General features: G+C 41.7%; 1 protein-coding gene across 1 annotated transcript; it reads left to right on the top strand.

Annotated features, from left to right (window-relative positions):
* Nucleotides 1–22: 22 nt before the first annotated feature.
* baiap2l1a (BAR/IMD domain containing adaptor protein 2 like 1a) lies at nucleotides 23–24,312 on the top strand. The gene is made up of 14 exons (XM_035146725.2): nucleotides 23–301; nucleotides 2,055–2,130; nucleotides 2,249–2,335; nucleotides 10,843–10,904; nucleotides 11,967–12,038; nucleotides 12,415–12,549; nucleotides 14,202–14,354; nucleotides 14,470–14,613; nucleotides 15,108–15,228; nucleotides 15,578–15,791; nucleotides 18,338–18,397; nucleotides 18,491–18,635; nucleotides 21,949–21,989; nucleotides 22,107–24,312. The coding sequence occupies exons 1-14, from the start codon at nucleotides 251–253 to the stop codon at nucleotides 22,177–22,179; spliced, it is 1,434 nt and encodes a 477-aa protein (XP_035002616.2). The 5' UTR covers nucleotides 23–250; the 3' UTR covers nucleotides 22,180–24,312.
* The last annotated feature ends 464 nt before the right edge of the window (nucleotides 24,313–24,776 follow it).

Here is a 24,776-nt window from a genome sequence, read left to right on the forward strand (position 1 = left end):
CTCTGTCGCTGTTCCTCGTTCCTGTCAGTATGACGTCCTCCCCCCGCGGCTGCTGAGCGTCTCTGTGTCCACATGCGCGCAGTGAGGGTGAGGGTGCAGACAGGGAGCAGGTCCGCCTCTGGGATTTACTATACGCGGTGAAGTGAACACCTGCACTACGAAACCTTCCGTCTATATTTTTCTTTCTTTTTTTTTACAGTTGTTTTTATTTTTATTGTACTTGTGGGCTTTGGGGAAACAAGCTGCCATCATGTCTCGGGCTCCAGACGGTGTGAGCAAGCTCACGGAAAGCACGTACAAGGTGAGTGACACACAGAACTGTATATAATAGGCTGTGCTTGGTTTGTGTTTGTGTTTGGACACCAGCTTTTCATAGTTGTGTTGTGATTCCACTTGTTGCATTTTCCCCCCTGATCATAAAACAAGTCACAGAGGTGTAATAATTGTCTTTTATTGGGACCGGTCACGTTTTATGGGAGATTTATTTCCTTTTATTATCTACTGCATATAAAACACACGTTATCCTTGCGTTCACACTGTAGGGAATCACCTGTATGAGCAACTTGCAGAACTTGTTGTTTACCGGGGAAAGAAAGTATTTATGAAGTCTAATAAAAGAAAAGTCAAACAACAATAGGGACACACCCTGTGATTAGGAGCTGCGTAAATCAAAGTGAAGTCAAAGTCCTCCTGCCTGTCTCGTGTGATGAAAGAGAGAGAGACGTTTAAACACAACCCAACAATCAAATCAATCCACTAAAACCAGATCAATAGCCACTTGATCATGGGATCAATCCTGTTTAGTCTTCCCAGATTAATCTAATCAACTTTACATTGCTGCATCTCACACTTGATAAGCCTGTGTGTGTGTGTGTGTGTGTGTGTGGAGTTGGACTCAAGTTCCTGTGAGGATTTCATGTCCCCATATATCAACAAAAATAAGAAACATATAAGAGAAAGCACTTCTTGAAGTTGTAAAAGTTTATCGTATGGTATCTTATTGGCTCTAAACTTAAATGTTAGTAATAATGATAAACTTTATTTATCTAGCAACCGTGCTTTAGAAACTCTGATAATAAAATAAAGGAACATGAGAAGAAAATAGATCATATGTAATATAATACATATAAATAGGTTCCATCTATTTTATTTCTCATAGAAACAGAATTGTGTTTCAGTGGAATGTCCTCACTGGTTTGTCAATACAGTGTGTGTGTGTGTGTGTGTGTGTGTGTGTGTGACAGACTCATAACACAGTTTCAGCTGAGAGAGAGAGAGAGAGAGAGAGAGAGAGAGAGAGAGAGAGAGAGAGAGACAAAACAAAAGAAAACAAGGAAGAATATTTCCCTTTTCTCTCTCTCTCTCTCTCTCTCTCCACTCTGCCCTCTTCTCTGCATGTAAAGTCATACCTGCCCCTTCCTTTATTGTTCTGCCGAGGGTGTGTCTGGGGAATGGAGCCGGGGAGGTGAACAGAACTTGATTGTTGAGTCATTTCAATAGAAAGTGAGAGAAAGGAGAGGGAGAGAGGGGGGGAGGAGAGAAAGAAGTGTGGTGGGGGGTCTTGATGAGGTCCACGCTGCAAATAGCTGCGACTTTGTTTGGGACTTGGCTCTTTGGACGGAGGCGTAGGGGTCGGGTTAAAAATTGAAAGTTTTTATTGTTCTCGCGTGGCGATATTTATAGAAGCAACAGCTCCAACGTTTGCACTTGTTTTCTTGTGTGTGTATTGTTCGTCCCCACCCACTCCCACAAAAATGACCCTCAGGACTTCTAAGCTCCCTCCTGTAAAAACCCAAAAGGATCAGAAATTAGGGATGTTTAAGAGTTGCCTCTTTTACAGCAGATATTTGGACTCGTCACAGGAGGAAATGCCAAAGTGTCCCTCATAACATTGACAGTGGCGTTCCAGTAATTGCTGTTCATTTATACCTGTGCTTTTCCTGGTGTGACGTGTCATAATGAATTCTTAATTTAAAACAAGGCAGATTATCTCAGGAGAAGCAGTGATTGTCGCGTCCCTCCACACATTTTTTTATCTCTGCTCTTTGTCCCAGAATGTGATGGAGCAGTTCAACCCGGGCCTGAGGAACCTGGTCACCCTCGGGAAGAACTATGAGAAATCCGTTTCAGGTAATCAAAGTTTTCACCCCTCTCTAAAATCCTCTTACACCAGAACACAAGCAGATCTTTTAAATCTTGTTTTTAACCAGCGAGTAACTTGACGATGTTTGTGTGTCTCCCCACGCAGCGATGACTCTTGCCGGAAAGGTCTATTTTGAAGCAGTGTCAAAGATCGGGGAGAATGCCATGGTGTCTCCGGTCTCCAGAGAGCTTGGTGAGTGTCCAAGTCAAAAATCGACCGACAGTGAGCGAAATCCAAACTGTAACGTCTCTGTGATGAAGACTTGAACTTGAAAAAGGTTACGTCACATGACATCACAGTGATGCAGAAGTGTCAGTCCGGGCTAATGACGAGGGTGTTCAGGGACTTTACGGGCAGCAGAGCTCGTTTTACCACAAACTTATGGTTTTGAAATGTTGCAGAACTTTTATATTCACCAACAACCTAGAACAGTTAGAATAAGTACATGTATATGTCTCCTTTAAAAGTATATTTCTCCTTTAAAAGAATAATTTGACATTTGGTTTTCTTCTCAAGGGTTAGATGAGAAAATCTGAACCATGTTCATGTGTCTGCTGAATATACTAACATACTATACTGTCGTAGCTAAGTGTAGAACATGATAACAGGTGGAAACAGCTATCCCAGCTCTGTCTGAAGCCAGCGACCTTCCAGTAAAACAACTGTAAAAACACCAATCTGTGGAGTTTTACAAGCACAACTCTCTTGACTAACTTGAAGGTTAAACTTGACAGGACTCCCATAAGTCAGTGCTCACGGCCAGTTATCTCTTGTTAAACTACTGCAGGTCGATTCATACAAATAACAGAATTACTCTGTAAATTTGTGAGATTTTTATGTGCTGGTCGGTAAAGTTATTTAACGTTGGACAGACCCAGGTGAGCTGCACCCCCTATGGCTGCTGGCTGGAGTCTCAAACATGTACCCTACACACACAAGAGTTGTCTTCTCATCGAAGTGCTTGGGGACATTTTTGTAGGTGGAGAAAGATTCTTAAAAAGTCACCTGGAAATGATGAAAGTAACTTCTCCACATATCGCCCTGGTTTCACCCAAACATCCTGACGTATACTGGAATCAATAGCGCAAACATCTGGCAATAACACTGGCTGAACCCTCGTGACACAGCAGCAGCAGAGCCGAGGTTCACTTCATGCTTCCTCTCCTCTCTGAGGCTGTCCTCATGTTTTCGAGTTTGTTTTGCATTCATCCCATGACTCATCTCTAATTATTCTATCAGGGGTCCTAATGCAGTGCTATTAAATTCATCAAGTCGTTCTGTTTTATATTCTGGCTTTAAAAACGGCGTGGCCTCATGTCATATCAGGTGGATATGCAGGCAAGGAGTCAGAGGGGGACAGTTTAAAATGGAGAGATAATATCCTGTCATCGTCTTTTAAGGGAAAATGGTGACCGCGGTGAATATTACTTACATTTGGATGAGTGGCTTTGAGAAAAAAGCCTGTGGATTGTCAATGGGTATTTCTGACTGAGCTCTCTTCTTTCAGTTGGCATTTGCATTACTGCCAAGTCAAACAGATTTTGATGAAACGTCAGCCTGTGTGAAGGGGGAAGTGGTTTTCACAGAGCTGTCACAGTGTGAGAGACACAAGATTGGGATCGGCCTGTCACATCTGGTGGAAATGTAAACAAAGACATGAGGAAACCCGCAGAAGCTACAGATGTCACAGTGAGGTCATTTCAGTGGGCAGTGTTTCATTAAGATATTCCTCTGACCAATCAGCACCTAAACATCGATTTCAAGTTTTGTAGCAGAGTGGATGATTATAGAAGCGTCTGTCTGAAAAGAAAGCTACGAGGACATTTCTTAATGCTAACTTAGCAGACTCTCAGACATCCGTCATTTCCTAGAATAAAACGTCAACCGAGCAGGCTGAGATATCTAGATACACCTAGACACGAAAATCCCTGTCAGTGCAAATTAACACTGCACTCATAGAAATATTTTCACTCGGAAAGGAAATCTGTGTTCCAGATTATAACCTCCAAGGAGGTTATGTTTTCACCCGTTTGTTTGTTGGTTTGTTTGTTTTTGATCAAGATTACGCAAAAACTACAGAACGGACCAGGTGTCAGGAAAGAACCCATCAAATTTAGGTGCGTTATTCACCATTTTCTCATGGAATAATTAAAGGATCTTGAGAAAATCAGGCAAATTTAAGGGAACTGATATCTATAAGTGTTTGAAATTTGGTGCAGCTTGGTTTCAATTTGTTTAAGGGGATTGTTGGCACCTCGGCGGAGGTTTGTGCTCTGCTGAGTGCCATTCTCGTGATTCTTATTTGTCTAGCAGAGTGCAGTGAAACATTTACCGTGACTGGAGAAGCTCTCCATGCCCTTGTGTTATGAAACGTTGGTCGAGTTTGTCAGGTCACACCACACCTGTCACTCAACAATGCCAGTACTTCATCGCTTCATTAAATGATATGTTCTTCGGTCGGCCGGCTGCATTTTCACTGCATGCCGAAAACAAGGCGCAAACAACTTCACAAACACCCCCAAGTTACTTCTAGTTTCCTCTGTTCAGGGTTTTTGTTCATTACAGCCGTACTGGAATGTGAGTGAGAGTGAAATGTTTAACGTCTGCTTATATCAGCGTGTGCCTGTTGCTGAATGTGTGCGTGTAAAGTGAAACTTGACTGGTCCAAATTGACCACTGAAGAATGGTAGAGAAAAGAAAACATTAGCTTGCAGCCTTTCATTTGACCTTAAATAGAAAGAATCCAACTCCATATAGAAACGTCTCAAAATGGCTTCTAGTAAAGATAAGCTCACAACCTGCCAGATATGCAGCTATCCCTTGACGGGCTGAACTAGACGACAGCGAGACGGTGGGAATTCTCTCACACGCTGTAGTGAGAGCAGCAGCAAACACGCTAAACAAACAGACAGACAGACACAGACCAGGGATCCAGGCTCGTCCCCCCCGTTCCTCCATCTGCCTCACCAAAGTCTCAACTGTGTGTGTGTGTGTGGAGGCTCAAACTGTATGACAATTAGGGAAACACAGACTCTTACATGATTTGTGCTTGTACCAATTAGTAGTTGTACCAACAATGCCAAGTATTTGAAAATTGTAAGACATGTATATTACATTAGTATCATGTGAACTTTGGCAGTAGCGGGTAGACGATCCTCATCTTACAAATTAGCTGATGTTACAGCTGCTCTCTACTTCTGTTTATGCTTTATATACATGGATATACATATACATACACACATCAAGTACTTTCTTTCACAAGTATTATCAAAGGGTAACCAGATCATACCTAACTTGTCTAAAACCGACTGGACCTATGTTTTATATTTTGTTAACTTGTGTACTTACATCGTCATACAACATATTATACAATTCTATTCAAGCTTTTTAGTTGCATCATATTAGCTTTACCCGTGGCTTTGCCTGTCTCTGCTATAACCCCTGGGGCTCCGCTGTTTTTTTTTAACCTCATCTGTGAACATGATTTGCACCTGAGTCACGTCAGGTACATTTTCATTCTGCAAAGGCGGTGAAGACAAGTCCCATAATAACACGCTGCCTCACAACGTCATCGAACTAGGTCTTTTGTTTCTGTTTCGATTGAGAGTTGAAGTAACATATTGTACATTTAAATGTGTCATTATTCTTTCATTATACTTTAGGCCACAGTGGCCATAGTTGAGTAAAATATGTAGAGTACATCGCTTTAAAGCTGCTACCTGTGAGATCATAGCTTTACACTGGTTAATAAATTGCATTTTATTGCTACCCACCTATTGTACAGTACCATGGCCGTGTTGCTGTTATGCCCTACATCTGATTGTGTATTTTTCAGTTTCAGTGGGTGTACAATTAGAAGCTTCCTGTGCTGGACTCCACAGGGAGTTGCTATTCCACTGTGAAAAGCAGGTATAGGCCTATTGAAGGACTGAAATGTTGAGATTACAAATGGAGAAAGAATAGCACGAACCCCACCCCTTCCACCTTTTCTCTGAGCTGTTTTGTCAAGCTTCAGTCGAAATTGTTTTTTGTTTGTTGTTGAAATATTTAAGAATACTGACAGCATGAGAAATGGTGATGCCAGCCAGAGTTTTTCTTTCCCCCCGGAGAAGGAGGATTCAGAACGGGGAGATTGCTGAGTGTTTCCCGCTGATAGCCACTCTAACTGGGTTCTGTTTTCGAGAGCAGTCATTTCTTCTGAAGGGAGGTTGAGGTTGTTGTTGCTGTCTGTGACATTTCAAACATCTTAGACCTATTTCACAGGAGTATTTGCTCTGTAGATACAAACCACTTTTATCTGCACATGATGCCAACCAGTGCAATTTCAGTATACATACATTCGTTTCAGGACTCATGAGGTCACAGTGACCTTTGACCTCTGAAAGGCAGACTTGAGATATCATATATAAGGCCACCATGGTCTTGACCTTTGACCTCCCAAGTCCAACCAGTTTAATATATTTAAAGATATCTCATTCATGATGCAGAATTATGCTTTTTGAGGTCACAACAACATTGACTTTTGACCTTTGATCCCCAAAATCGAATCAGTTCACACTTGAGTGGAGAAGGTCTCTCAAGGTGTTCCTGAAATATTGTGTTCACAACAATTGGACAGAAAAATGTCATTTGTCATTTGTTGCACCCCAAATAGTGTGTATGGGCATGTGTGTGTGTTTGTGTGTCTTACATCAACTACATAAACACAGTCCCAAACCAGACTGAAATATGTAAAATACAAAGGGACGGGAGTTATGATTCTTCTTTCTCTCGTCACACTCCACAACTCTCTAATGATCCCAGACCTCAAACACCATTGTCCGTTCTGCACTCACCATTAAACTAAAGGCTCCCCAGTCCATCGGTAGTTTCCCGAAAGGACCACAGGTTTACTGCTCAATAAGGCGTGAAGTTGGAGCCTTGTAACACTCCTGTCGTTTTACTAAAATATCCTGCGATTCTTCTGGAACCCTCAGTATCACGGGATATTACAGGTTTCAGACAGTATTTACTGGAAATCGCTGGTAACCTCAACCTGTATGACGTAAAAATTTTGTTTTTTAGGTTATTTGAGGTCTGCCTTCAGTTTTCTGAATACTGTCGGCTAAATAAAGATATGTTGCAGTAACCTGTTCGTATAATCAAAAAGTGTTATGTGCTGTGCGTAATGGCAGGTCTGTCAGTCTGTCAGTGCAATTGATCTACTGCAGACAGTCCACATGCTGAATGACAGTCAAGAATGGCACCTACTCTCTTTTAGTGTGTGTGTGTGTGTGTGTGTGTGTGTGTGTGTGTATTAATCATTTAGGTTGTTTAAAGCACAATTAGTGATAAAATGTAGAACATGTAGCTTTTATGTCATTTACTGCATCACTGAAAATTCAAAGTTCAGGACCTTTGAAGATGATGGGTGTTATTTCACCTTTTTTGACATTTTTTATGGACGAAGTGATTAAATAGTCAATAAGAATTAAAATAGTGTACATTGTTATGATGGTGTAAATATGTCAACTGCATGAACTATAAGCTACAAAGCCTACAAAGCTACTTCTGTCTTTCCAGGTGAGCAAAGACCGTAATATAATGCACAAAGGTAGCGACGCAAATTACACGCAAATTGTGAGGAATGTAAATACGAGATTCAAATCAGTGTTTGCAAGTTAAATGTGTATAAATGTGCTTCAACAAGCTAATAGGGAAAACGGCAGTGAAACCGTATGTGGTCTAAGTTGTGTACGTGTTCAGAATATTGTCAGTGAGATTGTGTTCTGAGAGTTTCTGTTATGCAAGCTCAAAACTGAATGCAAATTTCTGTAGTGCGTCCTGCAGTAAACACAGAGCCTGCAGTGTGCGGCTACAGTGTGTTGCTGTACTTTCATATTTCCAGAAATGAATAATTCTAAACCTATGCACACCTGGCAATCCCCTTGTTTACAAGTGTGCAACAAACACTGGCCTCAAAGCAGTGTCAGACTTACTTCTGGAACATGGAAATTGTAGTTGACCAAAAAAGGAAAGCTACAGGTAAATCATTATCTGATCTGGAGCTGGATCGAGGTTGTTGCTTGTGGTTGTTCGAAGAGTTTTGAAAAGATGTCCCTATTCTAGGAGTTGTGAGATGCAGTTTGTTTCAACAAGGTGTGGTTGTAAATGAAGATGACTGGATTTCCCCTCAGTGGATGACAGAGGAGTTAGTAAGATCACACTCCCATTGTCCTTACGGAGTTTCATCAACGTAAATATTTGTGTTTCCACCATGATGCCATTACCATGAGTCACAGTAACATCATTATGAATACGAGGCTCATATGTGGCAGCCACCAAACACGACCTTTCACCACCTGCACTGAGGTACCATTCAGCCCTGAGTCACACAGGAGGTGGCTGCGTTTCATCCCACTCACTTTAAGCCTGCACGTACAGTACAAGCCCGACTGATGCATGGGCGTGATAGTGGAGCGTGAAGAGTAGATGACCAACGGCCGCCGCTGACTTCAGCACCAACGATAAAGTGGTGAAATAAAGGTGAGCCGGAGATAAGGTGCCAGCAGGTCAGCCGCTACTGTTTGCTCTGCCAGGGCGCCACCACACATTGTACAGCTCCCTCACCACACTCCAGATAGGCAGGAGATGGGAAGGCAAAGGGCACTGCCAGCCCATAAACCACGTCACCTGTTGGGAATGTGAAAGGCGTCGCCCTCTGCCCTATCAGTTGTCTTGCAAAACAGGCATTTCATACAGGTGGTGCAAAAGAACGTGAACAAATGAATGCTCCTAAGAGGAACAGTTTCTTTAAAGCAGCTTGTTTATCACAATACAAAAGGATCTCTCTTTTCTTATATTGTATTTTATTATGCTTTGTCACCCTTCTCTTGGAGCTTGGTGTTTTTCCCCTTTGGCGTATGTCGTCATATCAGCTGAGTTGAAAACACACACCAGTGAGCAACGTGTGTTTTAATGGTCAAAGTTCATTTTCTCAATGTGAGTCACAGTATCTACATACACAACACACTTTATGATATGTTTGAAATTGTCGAGGGGAGATTCGATTATCTTGGCACTTATACTCACGATCGAATTGCTGGCAACAGAGTGAGATAGAAGATAAGATAAACGGAGGAGAGGCTTCCCACTGTTGTTCATGAACTTGAACAACTGGTAGACATTTAAAACAAGTTGTGTAACCAGGTACGTATTTTGTGTGGACTTTGATTCTCACTAGAGTTAGAAATATTATTTTTAAACTTTTATTTCCATGGATTGAAAACCAGCAGGCATTAAGACCTCTTCACACTCTGTCTCTTTCATCGCCAACTCCCCTTCTTCACTTGTTCATATGACAGAATCATGCACTCCACAGTCCGTATTCATCCCAAACTCTAAAACCTTCTGCAGCCTCCCTCGGGCATGTGTTCACACCTTGTTAACCCCAAAGGTGAAACCTGCAGGTGTACAACAGCCTCTTTGAACGCCCCCTCCCAGAAATCCTCAGCCTGCCCCCTTCCACGGCACGCGGCCCGTTGTTGGGGCTGTACAAACAGCCCCAGCGTCCAGCGCCACCCCTCTCTGTCGAGGGACAAAGGCAGCCTTTACCAGTACGTTCTGGTGACCTTCAGAGGGCAATGTTGTTGTAGCTGGACGCTGCCTGCTGGATCACAGAAGTGCACCTCTGTGCCGCCGGGTTATTACGTTTGTTTGCTTTGAGTGGCGGCGTGTGGGGAGGAATGTCTGGTTTTGGGTCAGGTGTGTGTGTGAGGGCAGAGGAGTTCGTGTTTAGGTGCAGGATCAAATTAAGAAGAAAATCACAGAGCAAACCTGGCACCCGTGCCGAAGGTGATGAAACCCACGAAGTCTCTCATTATGACACTGTCACATGTCCAGATGTGTTGTTCCATACTGTTTTAACAGGTTTCGCCAGAACACCGTGTCCTATAGTAAACCTCCAGTCTAGATTTCACCCCATTGTGACAGAGGTAGCACTATAAACTGCTTACCTATGATTGTCCACCTCTGTTTACAGTATTGACTCACTCCCATTGTCTCATGTCATATGCTGCTCTATCTACAGTGGAGCCTGTCCATGAATGGAGACTGTTCTGTATCTGACCGCACAATACCAGAACCTTTCATAGAGATTACTTATTGACAGCTCTTTAAATATTGAAAGGAGATAAGTCATCTGTAAAATGGGGGCTGTAAAGATAGATGTAAGGCTTGATAAAAAGCAAGATTAGATGTATCCAGGGAATCCCAGCTGTCAATTATCATGTTTAACCCCAAATGACTAATTAAACTTCCTGGAACAATTTGCATTTAAACATCACACCAGTGTGGTAAGAACTACGTTAAATGACAGAAAGCACCTTTGAGATAAATGTATTTAACGTTTATTTTGACTTTTGAGTTTGGTCCATGTCCCATCCATTCACATGGAGGAGTCAGGGTTAATGAGCTACACTGCAGCCAGACTCTAGGCGGCGATTGAGACATTTTGGCTTCACTTTTAGGGAGCTGTCATGTTTTCCACCTTTATATACAGTCTATGCAAGGAAGCATATTTCCCTAAGTGTCACACTCTTACTTAAAATCTCCTCTTGAGCCTGGTCCCAGTACAAATCCACAGGACCATACAGTCACATCCAGTTTCTCTTTCTTTGTAATGATCTTCCAATACTAAATGTTGCTCTCGATGTTCTTAGGTGTGGTTCTTATGGAGATTGCAGAGACCCACAGGAAGCTCCACAATGAACTCGACGAGAGTGTAAGTACCTTCAAAAGTCAATGATGAGTTATATTCTACATTTTTGTATGTAATCGGTTTATTTGTTAAGATTAACATTAAAGGGATAGTTCACCGAAAAATGATTTTTATGTGGGGTACAAATGCATATACAAAGGATTTCAAAAAGAGCCAAATAGTCCAGGACTCCTAAGGGTTAAGGTAATCAGAAAGGGCTGGTTACATGCAGTAGCTTATTCAGGCCATATTTTAATTGGGTTAATATCAGAACATTGCAATCCATGTAAATGTGTCTAATGTGGAGGGGATAATATTGAGAAAAAAACAGAGGTGCACTAACCTGCTCTCCCTACATCTACGAAAATAGACCTGAAGGATAATAAGAGCAAATATGTAATGAATTAAATCTGCGCAGTGACAGCTCACCTGCCGGGCCTCTAGGAGTGACTGATTGTCATTCCTCGACGTACTCTGTGGCCATTATCGTTCTGCTTAACTTCACTTGATAGACAGAGATTGACCATTTGCAACACTCTCTCCTCTGCGGACACGTAACCTCTACAACCTTTTTCATTCCCTTAATTTTTGAGAGTTTGAAATTGTCGTGACGACGTGCGGAAAAAAAACGTTTGACGAGAGTGGAAGAGCAACATAATCATTCCTGAACCCTGCTGCCTCGGGGTGAAATGCTTCAGATATTTGCGAATGAAATGTGCTAAATTTAAGTCGAATATGGCCTAAAACTGAAACTCACCACTCAAGAAAACCTTGAAACATGCAAGTGACGTCTTTTAGCTTCCTCCCTCTTGGCTTTCCATCCGATTAGTCCCGGCCAGAGTGTAATTTATCTGTGAGAGGGAAATTTAGTCAATCTTTAACCTTAACAGGCTGATAAGCCTTCACTGCTGCGTGGAATCTCATCCTCTCCCAAACACACGATTATACATTCCACCGGGTCTCTCCTCTCTTATCATAACAGGCCACGTGACAGAACTGCACATTGGGTTTAGAACAGCGTGCATGCTCGATGATCTAAGGTGCAACATATTTATGTGTGTGTGTGTGTGTGTTTTCTCTCTGCAGTTCAAGAGTTTTCACAGTGACATTATCATCGAGCTGGAGAAGAAAACAGAGATGGATGTGAAGTACATGAATGTAAGTGTCACCATAAACTGCAGGCCGGTATTCTTCAGTGCAACCCATCCTCCCTCTTCTTTTGAGAGTTTTTATTCTAATATTTTAATGAGCAGTGGCTGGCACTGTCGCCTCACGGCAAGAAGGTTCCTAGTTTGAATCCTGGCTTCCTCCCACAGACATGCAGCGCAGGTTAAATGGAGACTCTAAATTGACTGAGAATGGTTGTTAGTCTTTGTGTGTCGGCCCTCTGCTACGCTGGCGACCTGTCCAGGGTGTGCCAGCGTGAATATTTATGTGTGTAGCTGTGAATACAAGCTACACACATACAAATTCAATTGATTGATCTTCCCTTTCCTTTTTCTCAAACGTCTCTTGCCAAATGTAAATCACGCAGGCCACCTTCAAGCGCTATCAGTCGGAGCACAAGCTGAAGCAGGACACCCTGGAGCGCTCTCAGACAGACCTGAAGAAGCTGAGGAGGAAAAGCCAGGGCAAGAACTCGTCCAAATACACGATCAGAGAGAACGAGGTGAGACTGAAACAAAACTCCGACCTTTCCCTTTCCCTTTCAAGCAGGGCGTGCACTTTACATGGCTTTTCAAGCACGCTGCTGTTACATGCCCATGCACTGATGCCTATCGATAAGAGTAGGACAAATGTGGAATGGATGTGATAGGGTGGCCAGGGGAGTTCTCATGATGTCCACTTAGCAATACGACTGAAATTCCAGGTTTTTCTTTCAAGTTGTGTCTACACATATTTTCACACAGGGAAGAGATGTCAGATTAAAAGAGAATGAAATTAAGACGCAAGTATTAAACTATACAATAAAATTGAATTTATAAATACAAATACGAATGTATAATGTATAACTCTTCTCTTGTCTACCATCTTGACGTTGTTTGAGGTTGATTCTGTTTTTCTGATTTTGATATTCTCAGTTCATTGATTAGTCTTGTGACTTATGAATCATAGTAACCAAGTATAGAAAAGCAAAACAAAACTAAAGAAATTACTCCAGCTGGATATTGTAGGTCACATTTTACTCAGTGTAGAAGGTGATCAGCTCTTTTGTTTTGCTGATTCTGATGTAAGTTAAATTATATTATTTGATCTCTGTGCTGTTTGCAGTGCTACAGTGTGGATTTGAGCTAAGGAAGAAGCAAAGGAAAACACAGGTTCAGAGTTGAATAAAATGTTCTCATGAAACCGTATCTCTTGCATCTTAGACATCACACTGGAAAGAAAGAAAGAGTCACAACAAATTTCACCGCTGAGTGAACAGAAGTGCATAACGAAGACTTTGAAGTTGAACTCGTCTTTTCATGCCGCGTATGCAGTGTGTTGCACATTGTTGTTGCCGTGCACCAATGACGAGCAGGCTTTAACTTTTTTAAATCAGTGTGGTGAGATAAAGGAGGGACAGCACAATGTGAGTAATAACTCCCTCCTGTCTCCAGTTTTAATTTGTTCCACTGGTTTTACGGCCTCACGTGATGACGGACAGTACGTAACCCTCGGCTACTTTCGGGTGAATTATTAAACAAAGCTTTTAATTGAAAAGTCGAGAAGTTATTGCAGATTGTAAAAAGGGTTGTTGTGACTTCTCGGCTCTCTCAGTTTCCTTTTTTTTCGTTTCTGCAAAGATCGCAATAAGTTTCAAGTTTGTCCTTGCACTTGAATAGCACCTATTAAAACACATCCATACGATTCAATAAGTCATCTTAACCGGGTGGAACCAGGTGCCCCAGGTGTGGCCTTTTCATTATCTGATAAAAGCCAATCCAGTTGGCTCAGCGTTCTAATAATCGTCTGTCTGCCCTCCCACCTCTCGCCGAGAGCCTGGCCGATTGTTTGCCAGGGGAACTGAAGAGCTTGGATTCAGCGTCTAACAGGGCAGGGAGCAGAAGAGGGTCTCTGACAGAGCCCCTAGAGACAGGCTGCTTTACTGTCACCATGACAACCTGGAGAAAATAGGAGAAATTTGGTGCATCGAGGGTTTTTCTAAATCAGGGGCAATGAAGGGGCCACATTTTTTATGCAGAGAGTCCATCTATATGTACAACCATCCATGCAGAATGCCTGGTTCAGTAAGGTGCACATGTTAGTCATCCCTTGTTTACTGGCTAGTTATTAATCCCGTACCCTGACCTCCGTGCTGCCCTGTGACCCTGTCTGCAGTACATGGAGACCATCTCGTCACGCCAGACGGACATGCAGAAGTTCATCGCCGACGGCTGCAAAGAGGCCTTGCTGGAAGAAAAGAGACGCTTCTGTTTCCTGGCGGACAAACACTGCATGTTCTCCTATCAGATCAGCAACTTCCACGAGAAGGTAAGCGTGGACAGAGATGAGCAGTCCTGCGCAAAACCAGGACCCCCTTCCCTCCAGTGTGTGTTGTCAAACCACCTGCTCTCTACCCTCTCTCTCTTTCTCTGGTGTTTTCCAGGCCAGAGAGATGCTGTCCACGAAGCTCCCCCTCTGGCAGGAGAAGTGCGGCGACATCACCAAGGTGCCGGACACGGTGGAGACCATGATTGAGGGGCTCTCCCTGACTCCGGTACAATCGCCGCTGGTTGAACACAACAACAGGGTGCGCTTTGACTGGTCATGGAATTGTGTTGAAACTGGCATCCAAATTGTTCCTCTGTGAGATAAGCACTAGCTTTAGAAGAGACCTGTTATTTCTGATGACAAACTTTGATAAGTTACTGGAGGGTGCTTCAGATTTGAGTGTTTTATCTTGTCTTGTTGCATGAAGACCGTCTTTCCAAGGTCCTGATAGCCCTCGTGTCAGATGGAAGCAGCTGTGTGGAAGCTGCTAGTGAGCTGGTTATCAGCCATGGGAAATGACATGTGATGTTGTCACGTTCTGTTAAAGTGCACCGGATATTTTCAGGCCACAGCTATTTATTGCTGCGTAGGAGGATGATGATAAGCCTTAATTACCGTAATGACCGTTTTAATTCACTGCCTCCATAACAAATGAGGTCAAGCCCCCAAAACACTTGTGATAATGTTGCCAGCTCATATTGTCATATTAGTGCACTTTCTTATCACACATCCTATTCTTTGCTTTCTCCTCAGAACAATGTGGAGTCAATGGTTCCTCCTCCAGCACCACCGCTGAAGGCTCAGATAAGTCCGCTCGCCAATATGTTCAACCAAGAGCCCAGATCTTCGCTCACCTCCTTAGACCACAACTCAGGTAAAAACAAACACACACAGCCTCAAACAAAGCAAACAAATCCTGATCCACACCAAAATGAAATGGGATCTTCCTCTGGTCATGCCCCACCCCTCCACATATATCATGGAAACTAGTTGCGTAGTTTTTGTGTAATCCTGCGAACTAACTAACAACAAAACCTCCATGGCGGAGATAATGAACGAGCTTTAGAGACGGCGGTCCTGCTCGTGATTTGTTACCTTTGGTCAGAGCCGGACAAACTGTTTCCCCTTTGAATTTTTCTAAATAAAGTAAATGATCTTTAATTTCAAGCGTTGACAAATATCGACATCTCTAATATGTGATTATGAACCTCTGCTGCCTCCAGACCAGGGCAGTCTCGGAGAGTACAGCCTGCACCGGTCGGTGTCCCAGTCGTCCGGTCTCAACGTGGGCAGGAAACACCGGGTCAGGACCATCTTCCCTCACACGTCGGGCAACAACGAAACGCTCCTCAGCTTCGACGAGAGCGACATCCTCACCGTGCTCCTTCACGAGGAGAAGGATGGCTGGCTGTACGGAGAGCTGGAGAAGACAAGGCAGTAAGTTTTTACTGCATACAATATGTCCCCTCAATAATTGTATATTACAGGGATGTGTTGATGGCAGTATGAAGTGAGGACGTTTTCAGAGAAAAATTGTGGATGAAAATAATGTTTCGGATTAAATTTCAGTTGTATTTTTGCTGGCGTTACTAATCTTTTTATTCATCTCAGCATTTTAAGGGATAAGTCTGGTCGTTCTTTATTTACCTCCAACAAGGAGGTTATGTTTTCACTCCTGTCTGTTGGTTGGTTGGTTGGTTGGTTTGTTTGGAAGCAAAAACTACTGGACATACTGTACCTCCATGAAACTAGTGGGAAAGATGTGATATGGGTCAGGGAAGAACCCATTCAATTTTGGTGCGGGTCTGGATCAGGGGGTGGATCCAGGATATATTTTTCTCTGTCTTCAACATTGTGAGAGAGGGTGATCTTCAGAATTTTCACTGAATTATATCTATAAGTATGTGCAATCTGATGCAGCCTGGTTGAATTTAAGGGGACTGTTGGGCCTCATTTGTTAGCAGGATTATGGAAAAACTCTAGATCTAATTTAAATGTGGTTTCAGGTTTAAGGGGTTTAAGGGGTTTCATAAAGAGGAGATAAGAGCCCTACTCAGTGACATTCTAGTGACATTTGTTGTAGTTTACAAATCTCATGTGAAGAGGAGAAGAGGCTGGAGGAGTTGGAAAGTAATGAGACAAAGACAAACGCATTGGTTGGGTTTGATATCCTCATGGGATTTGTTCTATGATATATGTTAGGAGGTGGCTAGAAAATATGTAGTTTCTTTTTATTTGACTTGAACCCGCAATGACAAACAGAAAGTGTGTTTGTGGAATCCCTCCCTCGCATACTTGATAGGAACACAGTCTAAATACGAGCGGTTGGCACACCCAGGAGAGGAGATGTACTTTCATCCCAGCAAATATGCAGCTGCACTGACACAGGAGTATTTCACATAACTAAGGTGGCAGTACGAGTTTCTGCTTTGTGTTTCTTAATATTTTGCTTCGCTAATACACCGTGCCTAGAAACACAGACTATGTCAGGAATGTTCAACATGACAGTCGTCTCTCTCTCTCTCTCTCTCTCTCTCTCTCTCTCTCTCTCTCTCTCTCTCTCTCTCTCTCCGACCTGCCTAACAACACTGCATGCAAAGAAATCCAGGCACAGGCACATACACACCAATGACGGAAACATGTTTCCATTCGCAAAAACAAATTCCTCCCTGCTTAATACTCCCCTGCACAGACAGGGTTTGATCAGGGTTTAACATGTATATATACTGTATTTACATATATATATATATATATACATATATACAAGTCATCTGTGCATATGTAACAGCAGCAGCATAAATCTGTAAAGTGGTCTGAGTAATTACAGCCACCTCCAGCTCCTCAGTAGATCGGTTAGGACTCAGAATTCAGCCGAAAGGATGACGGCGCGCTCACAGAGCTCGTGTTGGATATTCTTTCATCCTCACTTTGAACCCATCTGCTCCCCGATTGTGTCTGTGTGTGTCATGAAGTGGTCTTTGGAGGCAGAGTGGTTTCAGTGCAGTCAGTAGCGTTTTGTCTGGAAGTCGACATGTTGGGGATAAATCACAGTACGTTCTGTTTCTTAGCAACAAATCCACTGCAGCGCTCTGATAAACCATCTCCATCACTCGACGTGACTTGGAGACATCTTCTGAGTCTCAGTGAAGGAAATCTCTGTCTGTTTATATATGTAATGTCTGATTTGTGGATCTATTTGGTGTCTGTTGCAGTGAGTCTCAGCTGTTGAAAGCTCTCGGAAAAAAAGCAGATCTCTTGTATTTAATTATTGAATGAAGTCCAGCCACTGGACATAATTCAAAAGCGGCATTCATCATGTTAGCAGAAGGGATAGATGGCCAGATTACGATATCATCACTCAGCAGCGGATCTTGGATTTTTCTAAATCGTAAAGGGGCCCCAATTCACACAGAGGGGCCAATTATAAGTCTAACATCCATGTACATTAACTGATTAAGTAAGGTGCACATTAAAGTACTTCCTTGTTTACTGTTCGCTCTATAGCCTTGAGCAAAACCACATAATTGATTTTAATTTTGAAAAGTGTTCCTCTTCCTATCAAATTGTGATTTCTATTGTTAGTATTGTTGGTAAGTTTTTAAACACTACTGACAGGACAGGGGCACTTTAGGGGCTAATTAGATTTCAGCATGTGCCAACACTGAAAGACAGAAATCAGCAACTTTTTTTCTGTTGCTATGTGTGTTCAGAGGTCGTACCAGATTCTGTTGTTTCAGTGACCACAAGTTACTGTAAACCGTGAAAAGATTTAGAGTGGTGGTCTCCTCCACAGAAAAGTACAGTATGAGGGGAACACATCATTTCTGTAATTTAGCCAATGTAATCTAAGCTGTTTTAGCTAATATGTAGCTTGGACTCTAATGTGAATCCAAATAATAAAAACTAAAATTTGTATAGGATTTTATACATTCAAATGTTTTGCGATGTTTTTGACATTGTTGTGTTTGTGTCTTTTGTATTAGGCGGGGCTGGTTTCCCTCATCTTACTGCAGACCTTACACTGAGCCAGTGCTATCAAATAGGTAAGAAAACATGACAGCGTGCCAGGAAGAGAATCAATAATGTGTTTGCAGTTGGTGTTTCGTTAGCTGAAGCTTTACTTCCTGTATTTGCAGCAATCTGAGTACGCCAGTGCGTAGTCTGAGTGTGGCCAGTCTGCAGGAGGAGGAGGAAGATCTGGTGTTGATTCCACCACCAGACTACAGCGACGACCCCACCACCAGCCCACTAGTCACCTCGACGCCCTCACCACAGAACACGGTTAGTGGCAGCACCTGCGTGAGCACGACCCAAACCTGCTTGTTATCTTTTAGGTTTTTTTTCAGTTTTGCATCTGTCGCATGTTAGAAACTTCACCAACATGCCCCCTCGTTTGCTTGTGAATCATCTGGACAATCTCCTACTCATTTCTCACATGGGCTCACTCGGACATTTTCTGGAGTTTTGACCAGGGGGCTGACGGGAGAAACTCTGCAGATTGTTCGCACAAACTAACTCAACCACTCTCTCACATACAGCCCCTCCGAATATATCCCGGAGTTCAGTGCATGTCTGAAAGCAGCTATACCAATACTACCATTTTTTAACGCTTGATATTCTCTCCAGCTGATTGTTACGGATAAAAGTGCAAACAAACATGATTTTTAAAATAATAACTAATTTACTTTAATGGTGCTATATTTGATATTTTCATCATACCAGTGGATGAGTGTTTAATCTGAATTATCCCCTGAATGTTCCCCTACCCTCAGAGCTGCAGAACCTTCCAGTGTCTTTCAGCTTATTGTTTTGGTCTCCGCAGCTGTACTATTTTGGTTCACTGCCATCAGTCCATGCAGGGAGTGGTTCAGGAAAAACCCTCGCAAATGCAGCACAGCTAGTTTGCATGTAAATTTATCAGGTAGTTTAGTGGCTATAAAGCCAGATTAAACCCTCAGGATTAGGTGGAGACCAAAAACAGAGCTAAAACTAGAGTTCATATCGGATTAGCATTCACATCTTATTTCTGCTGCCCCAAATAATCACTTACTGCAGTTTTAATGTATCGCTTTTAATCATATGCAACTGTAACCCCCTTTATACTATGACTAGCTAATATGTATTTATGCTAATATAAACAAAATATCGTAGAATGTGTACGTAGTCGGCGTAGTTTTAAATAAAAGACACAAGTTACTTTATTTTAACAGCTGTAGTTGATGTGCCTTCAGGCCAGGCACCAAGGCCCTGGTTGCCAACGTGAAGGATTTGTTTGTGTTGGGTAGCTGCCATGTATGAGTTTCTATTTAAATGGACCATCGTGTTCTAGAAAAGGTTGTACATTCCCTGACAGGATATCTTTATTGCCTTACCTAAGTCGCTGCAGACTCCACGCCCACGCCATGAAATGCCATCACGTCTTATCACCGTCTCCTTGATGCATAGTCATCACCCTCCACACCCTGAAAACACATCACAACCAGAAACACACCTCAATTCCTCCAACCCGTTTGAGTAAATACACTTCATTCATCCAGACGATTATTTCCCGAAAGGATATAGGAGCCTGAGAGATATGTATTTGCATTTTTGAAATGGGAACATAGTCTTTGTTCGACAGTGAGGAAAAAATGCTCCGAGCCAAGTTTTATTCAGGAAGGAGGGAGAGATTTGTTGAGGAGTCACAGAGGACAAGAGGGTACGAACACCATTTCATTTTGTGCCTGCACTGTGTCAGCTGATTGAAAATGAGCTAGTGGCTGTTCTGCCAACAGGCAAGCCCGGGCACTCTTCTTTCTTTCCTCATCATCACCTTCCTCGCTGCTCTGTCTGTAATCAGTGTCCTTTATATCTGCTGCCTCAGGGCTTCACCATGACATGAACCTCTTACTCTCGTCCCCCAAAACCCCCAAACACTGACGTTAGCTACTTTTTAGCAGGACTAGATTAGCTTGTGTTACTTCTTTAACATTTGATTTAGTTTCCTTAAACTACAGTATTTAGCCTATGTGGAGTAACAAACTATGTTGGAGCATCAAAATTGACTTTTTAATCAACATTTGATCCATTTCTTGTTGTTCCCTCAAACTTTATATGGTTTTCCAAATATTTTACTGACATAATATTTAATATGGTAAAACAAAAGTATAAAGGTCAGATTCTACTTTTAACAAAGTCTTGACCAAATGCACAATTCCTTTGTTTTGGCTTTTTGTGCCAGTATTGTACAGTAATTATGTGACTTACTGTGCTGACATACTATATGTCATTTTATTAACATCTACCTGCTTTAAGTAAAGAAGCAACTAATCCTGATACTTTTGACAGAATATTTAAGGAAGTTATATTTTTAGGTAATCTTATTTGGAATCTTTTTAAGATTAAAAGTTGAGAGTATATAAAAAATGTTCCAGATTAATATTTTAAGTACTTTACAGTCGCTGGACAGATGGACAGAAGCTGAGTTTTTAAAAATGTTTTGCTTATTATTTAATAAGCTATACAAGAATGGGACTGAGTAGATATCTCCACCAAGGCCCAACAGTCCTTTTAAATTTAAAATAACTAGATCTGCATTCTTATTTGGATCTGGACCAAATCGCACACAATCATAAATATCAGTCCCCTAAACATGCCTGATATTTTTTCATCAAGATCCATAAATTATCCTCGGATCCGCCCCCTGATGTGATCTGGAGCCACACCAAAATTTAATGCGTTCATGCCTGACCACAACCTTCCACCAATTTGCATGGTAATCTGTCCTGTAGTTTTTGCATAATTGGATAAGAAACAGATAAATTCAGATGAAAACATTTATTTATTATATTTATATGTATTTAATAAGCTTGTTGCCAATAGAACTCAACCCCAGATGATTTACGGCCTTAAAGACTGAGTCCAGAGAATAAAAGTTTCATGATCCCAACTGTGGCTGCATGTCGGACTTCTGGCTCTTGATTTCTCTCTGCTGGAAGAGTTGGGTAGTACATGTTTTTCTGCAATTGGCAATTTGCATTAAAATCCTTCCTAATAAGCTTCGTAGCCAATGCATACTAAAAGATATGTATCTAATCTAAAATGAAAACATCATACCAAAAAACAAACTCATGGGTTTGACGAGAGTTACTCTGACCTATTTATCAGCTGCTGTAGCTCCGTAAACATTTTTACAGATATGTGGCCTCGGTATCCCTCAGCGTGCATTACTCAAGTTATTTATGTTCTCCAACTTCATCGTCCCCATGCTCACTTGACTCTGCGAAGAGTATTATGTTATCTCTGTCTTCAGGTGAGAGAAAAAGAGGAGTGTGTCTCTCGCTGGCATTTCTAGATCGTCTAGATTCCAGACTCTGTGGGGTCTGAAGTTGTAGCTGAAGTATGTGTCAAAGCTCCGCGGATTACGAAGGAGGGAGGGCGGGAGGGGGACAAGTGTTGATGAGAAATCTAATAAAACCAGTCGGACAACAATTACTTCGCTCACAGCTGGAGGGAGGGTGCAGGTTTATTGGTGACTGTGGTGTGTGGTGGTGTGTCCCTGAAAGTATGTGTCCTGGATCTTCATGGGTCTTTTCTTCTGTGTTTCTGACGACAGGTGTCTTTAGTCAATGGGACTGCGAAGGCTGCTTTTCTAGGGTGAGTGACCTAACACAGCCAACACAAACTCACAGGTCACCGCTCAGTGTGTGCGAGTCGATTAGCGATCGCTCCATTGTGAATTCAAAGTGATTTCTGATGATTTTCCTTCTGCAGGGGAGGGAATCCATTCGCCACGGTCAAGCTGAGGCCAACAGTAACGAATGACAGATCGGCGCCACACGTCTAACGTGGAGAAGTTTCACCGCTGTCACGCCTTCAGGGGAATGATGGGAAAAAACATTGGACCCCTGCGACATGATGCTTATCACCACAACCTGACATCTCACCAGCCTGCATGCTAGTCTCTCTCAGTACCAGTCTGCTCTATTAAAGGGAACCATTGTTTCTTGGCATAAGTGTGCTTTACTGTGCCAGTGGGTGTTTTCATTAGCCACCGCAGTGAAACATTACATAATCAACACGTGGATATTCTGACAAACTTTGTAGTGCAAAGACATTGTTTCATAATGTTATATACACCCTGTCTTACAGGTTCAATGTGTAGAATTAAGCGACATCTAGTGGTGAAGTTGCATGTTGCAGCTGAATCCCCCTCACCTCGCCCTCCCCTTCCGAACATGACAGAGAAGCTGTGGTCGCCTTCAGTTGTCATAAAAACTCAAAAGCTGTTTAGTTTGTCCAGTTTGGGCTACTGTAAAAAAAACACGGCAGCCTCCGTAGAGAGGACCCGCTCCCGATGTAAATATAAAGTATTTAAATATAAAGGGCCCATTCTAGGGTAAAGAAAACAACAATTTGTACAATTGAGATGAAACACTAGTTAAAATATCACTAGGATTATTTTATATTAAATTTCTGCCAAAAGATCCCTTTCACCTAAATCTTAAACACTGGAACTGTAAATTAATAATTCAGCCCAAAATGTAAGTGTTGGTTTGGTCTAATATTTAAAGTCACTTAAAGTTACAATAAAATTGAGTTACATGCATTTGCAAGTTGAATACCTCTAATATGAGGTAGCAGGAAAGGTTCAGTTTACATGAGCAGTATAATTTAGTGAAGCTTTGACAAGGTGTAAAGACAGTAAATTATCAGCTTTCATAGACATTCACCAATTAGATCAAAATGTACTGGACTACATGCATGCATCGCATATCCTGGATAATACCCGACGTGATAATAAATTGAATATCTATAAGAAATGTAAAAACACTGTCTGAGCTGTTTTCAAAGTACTGAAAGGTTCAGAGTTGTCTCTCTGAAAAAAGAAAGTTTTCACTAAGCAGATGGTAGAAAAGCTCCTGCAAAAGTTACAAAAAACAACCTATTTTAAGCAAATATAATAATGGACATGTGGAATACTCCACATGCACATGTATTTGACCTCAACAGTGTCATCTGCTACTGAGATATATTGTGGGTCAATTAAACATCTAAGGATCTTTAAATGACCCGTGACTATGGAGAATAAACCTACATCTTCATTTTGGGCTGAAAGAGAAGTGTCATCAGGTGTTTTCAGGCTTGTATGCACTGCAGTCAGTGCAGTGTACATACAGGACGATGAAGAGATCCAGATGTAAAATGACAGTGGCCTGATGCTAATATAACAGACCAGCCCTCAGACTGTCTTCCTGACTTGCAAAAAAAAAAATGTATAAATTGTTATTTCTATTTTTCTTAACTTTATCTTTCGTCTTTCTTTGAGATATACAGAGCTTGTGAGAATGAAGGAAGAGTGGCGTGTTGGGAAAAAGGTTGGTCGTTGGAGTGAAGGCAAAACAGTGTCAGTATAGAAGGCTATTTATATACAGTAAGTTTATATTTAAATAAAATATGTACACAGAAGTCCATGTTTAAAGGGCCATAAAGATGCTTCTTTAAATACGATAGCTCATTAGGGCCTTGGATCCCTCACAGATTTTGATTTGACTGCTGGTATGTATTTTTTATGGGTAAAATTACCTTTTGATGAAGGGAATATTTTCACTACTCACGGCTCCACTGTTGTTTAATGTAGATTCTGTGAATGATGCACAGTTTATGCAAAATAAAAATGTAAATTGAGTTATTTGCATTTTCTGTGAATATAGTGGGTCATTAAGTATTATGTTTTTTTGTGAGGAAAGGGGCTTTTTGCCATGTTATTGCTTTGCAGGATGTGAATGTATGATGAGGAACTGATTGATGAAAAACTGTTTATTGACCCACTGGTGTGTATTAGTAAACCCATCACACTGACATAGTTAATGCCACATGCTTTCTTCAAAGTACCTTGCCACTGTGTCCACCAACGTAGTCTTTTATTCTCAGTAAAACATGTTAAAGTAAAAGTTTGCACAATAAAGGTTCAACTGCATTTTCTGTTCAGTTCTCTCTGTTTTCTGTGTCAGACTGTGTGTAAAGAGTCTATGTTCTGTAACATGTGCTTTTGTTTCACTCAGCGGAAGTAGAACAATGGTTTATACATGATGGATACAAAAGTATGTTACTAGGCAATAGTAATAATAAAAACATGAACACATCAGAGACAACAAGTAAAATAATACAATAGCATTTCAAATCAAACAGACACATGACAAATAAAATGATACAACATCATTCAAGTAAATTACTAAATTACTATAGTCGAACAAAGATGCTTGAAGTAGGTGTGCTGAGGGGGTTGCATCCACCCCTGATGGCAAGTCCTCTTAACTGCAAAGCAGAAAACGTCTACAAAATAAATCAATCAAGAAAAATGTTTAATCTTAATCTATTTTCTTTGATGCACAAATGTGCTATAACATTCAGATTCTCTTATTTTTATTTTCATTTGTAGTT

The sequence above is a fragment of the Hippoglossus stenolepis genome, chromosome 21, assembly GCF_022539355.2.
Source record: "Hippoglossus stenolepis isolate QCI-W04-F060 chromosome 21, HSTE1.2, whole genome shotgun sequence".
In the NCBI taxonomy this organism is placed as follows: domain Eukaryota; kingdom Metazoa; phylum Chordata; class Actinopteri; order Pleuronectiformes; family Pleuronectidae; genus Hippoglossus; species Hippoglossus stenolepis.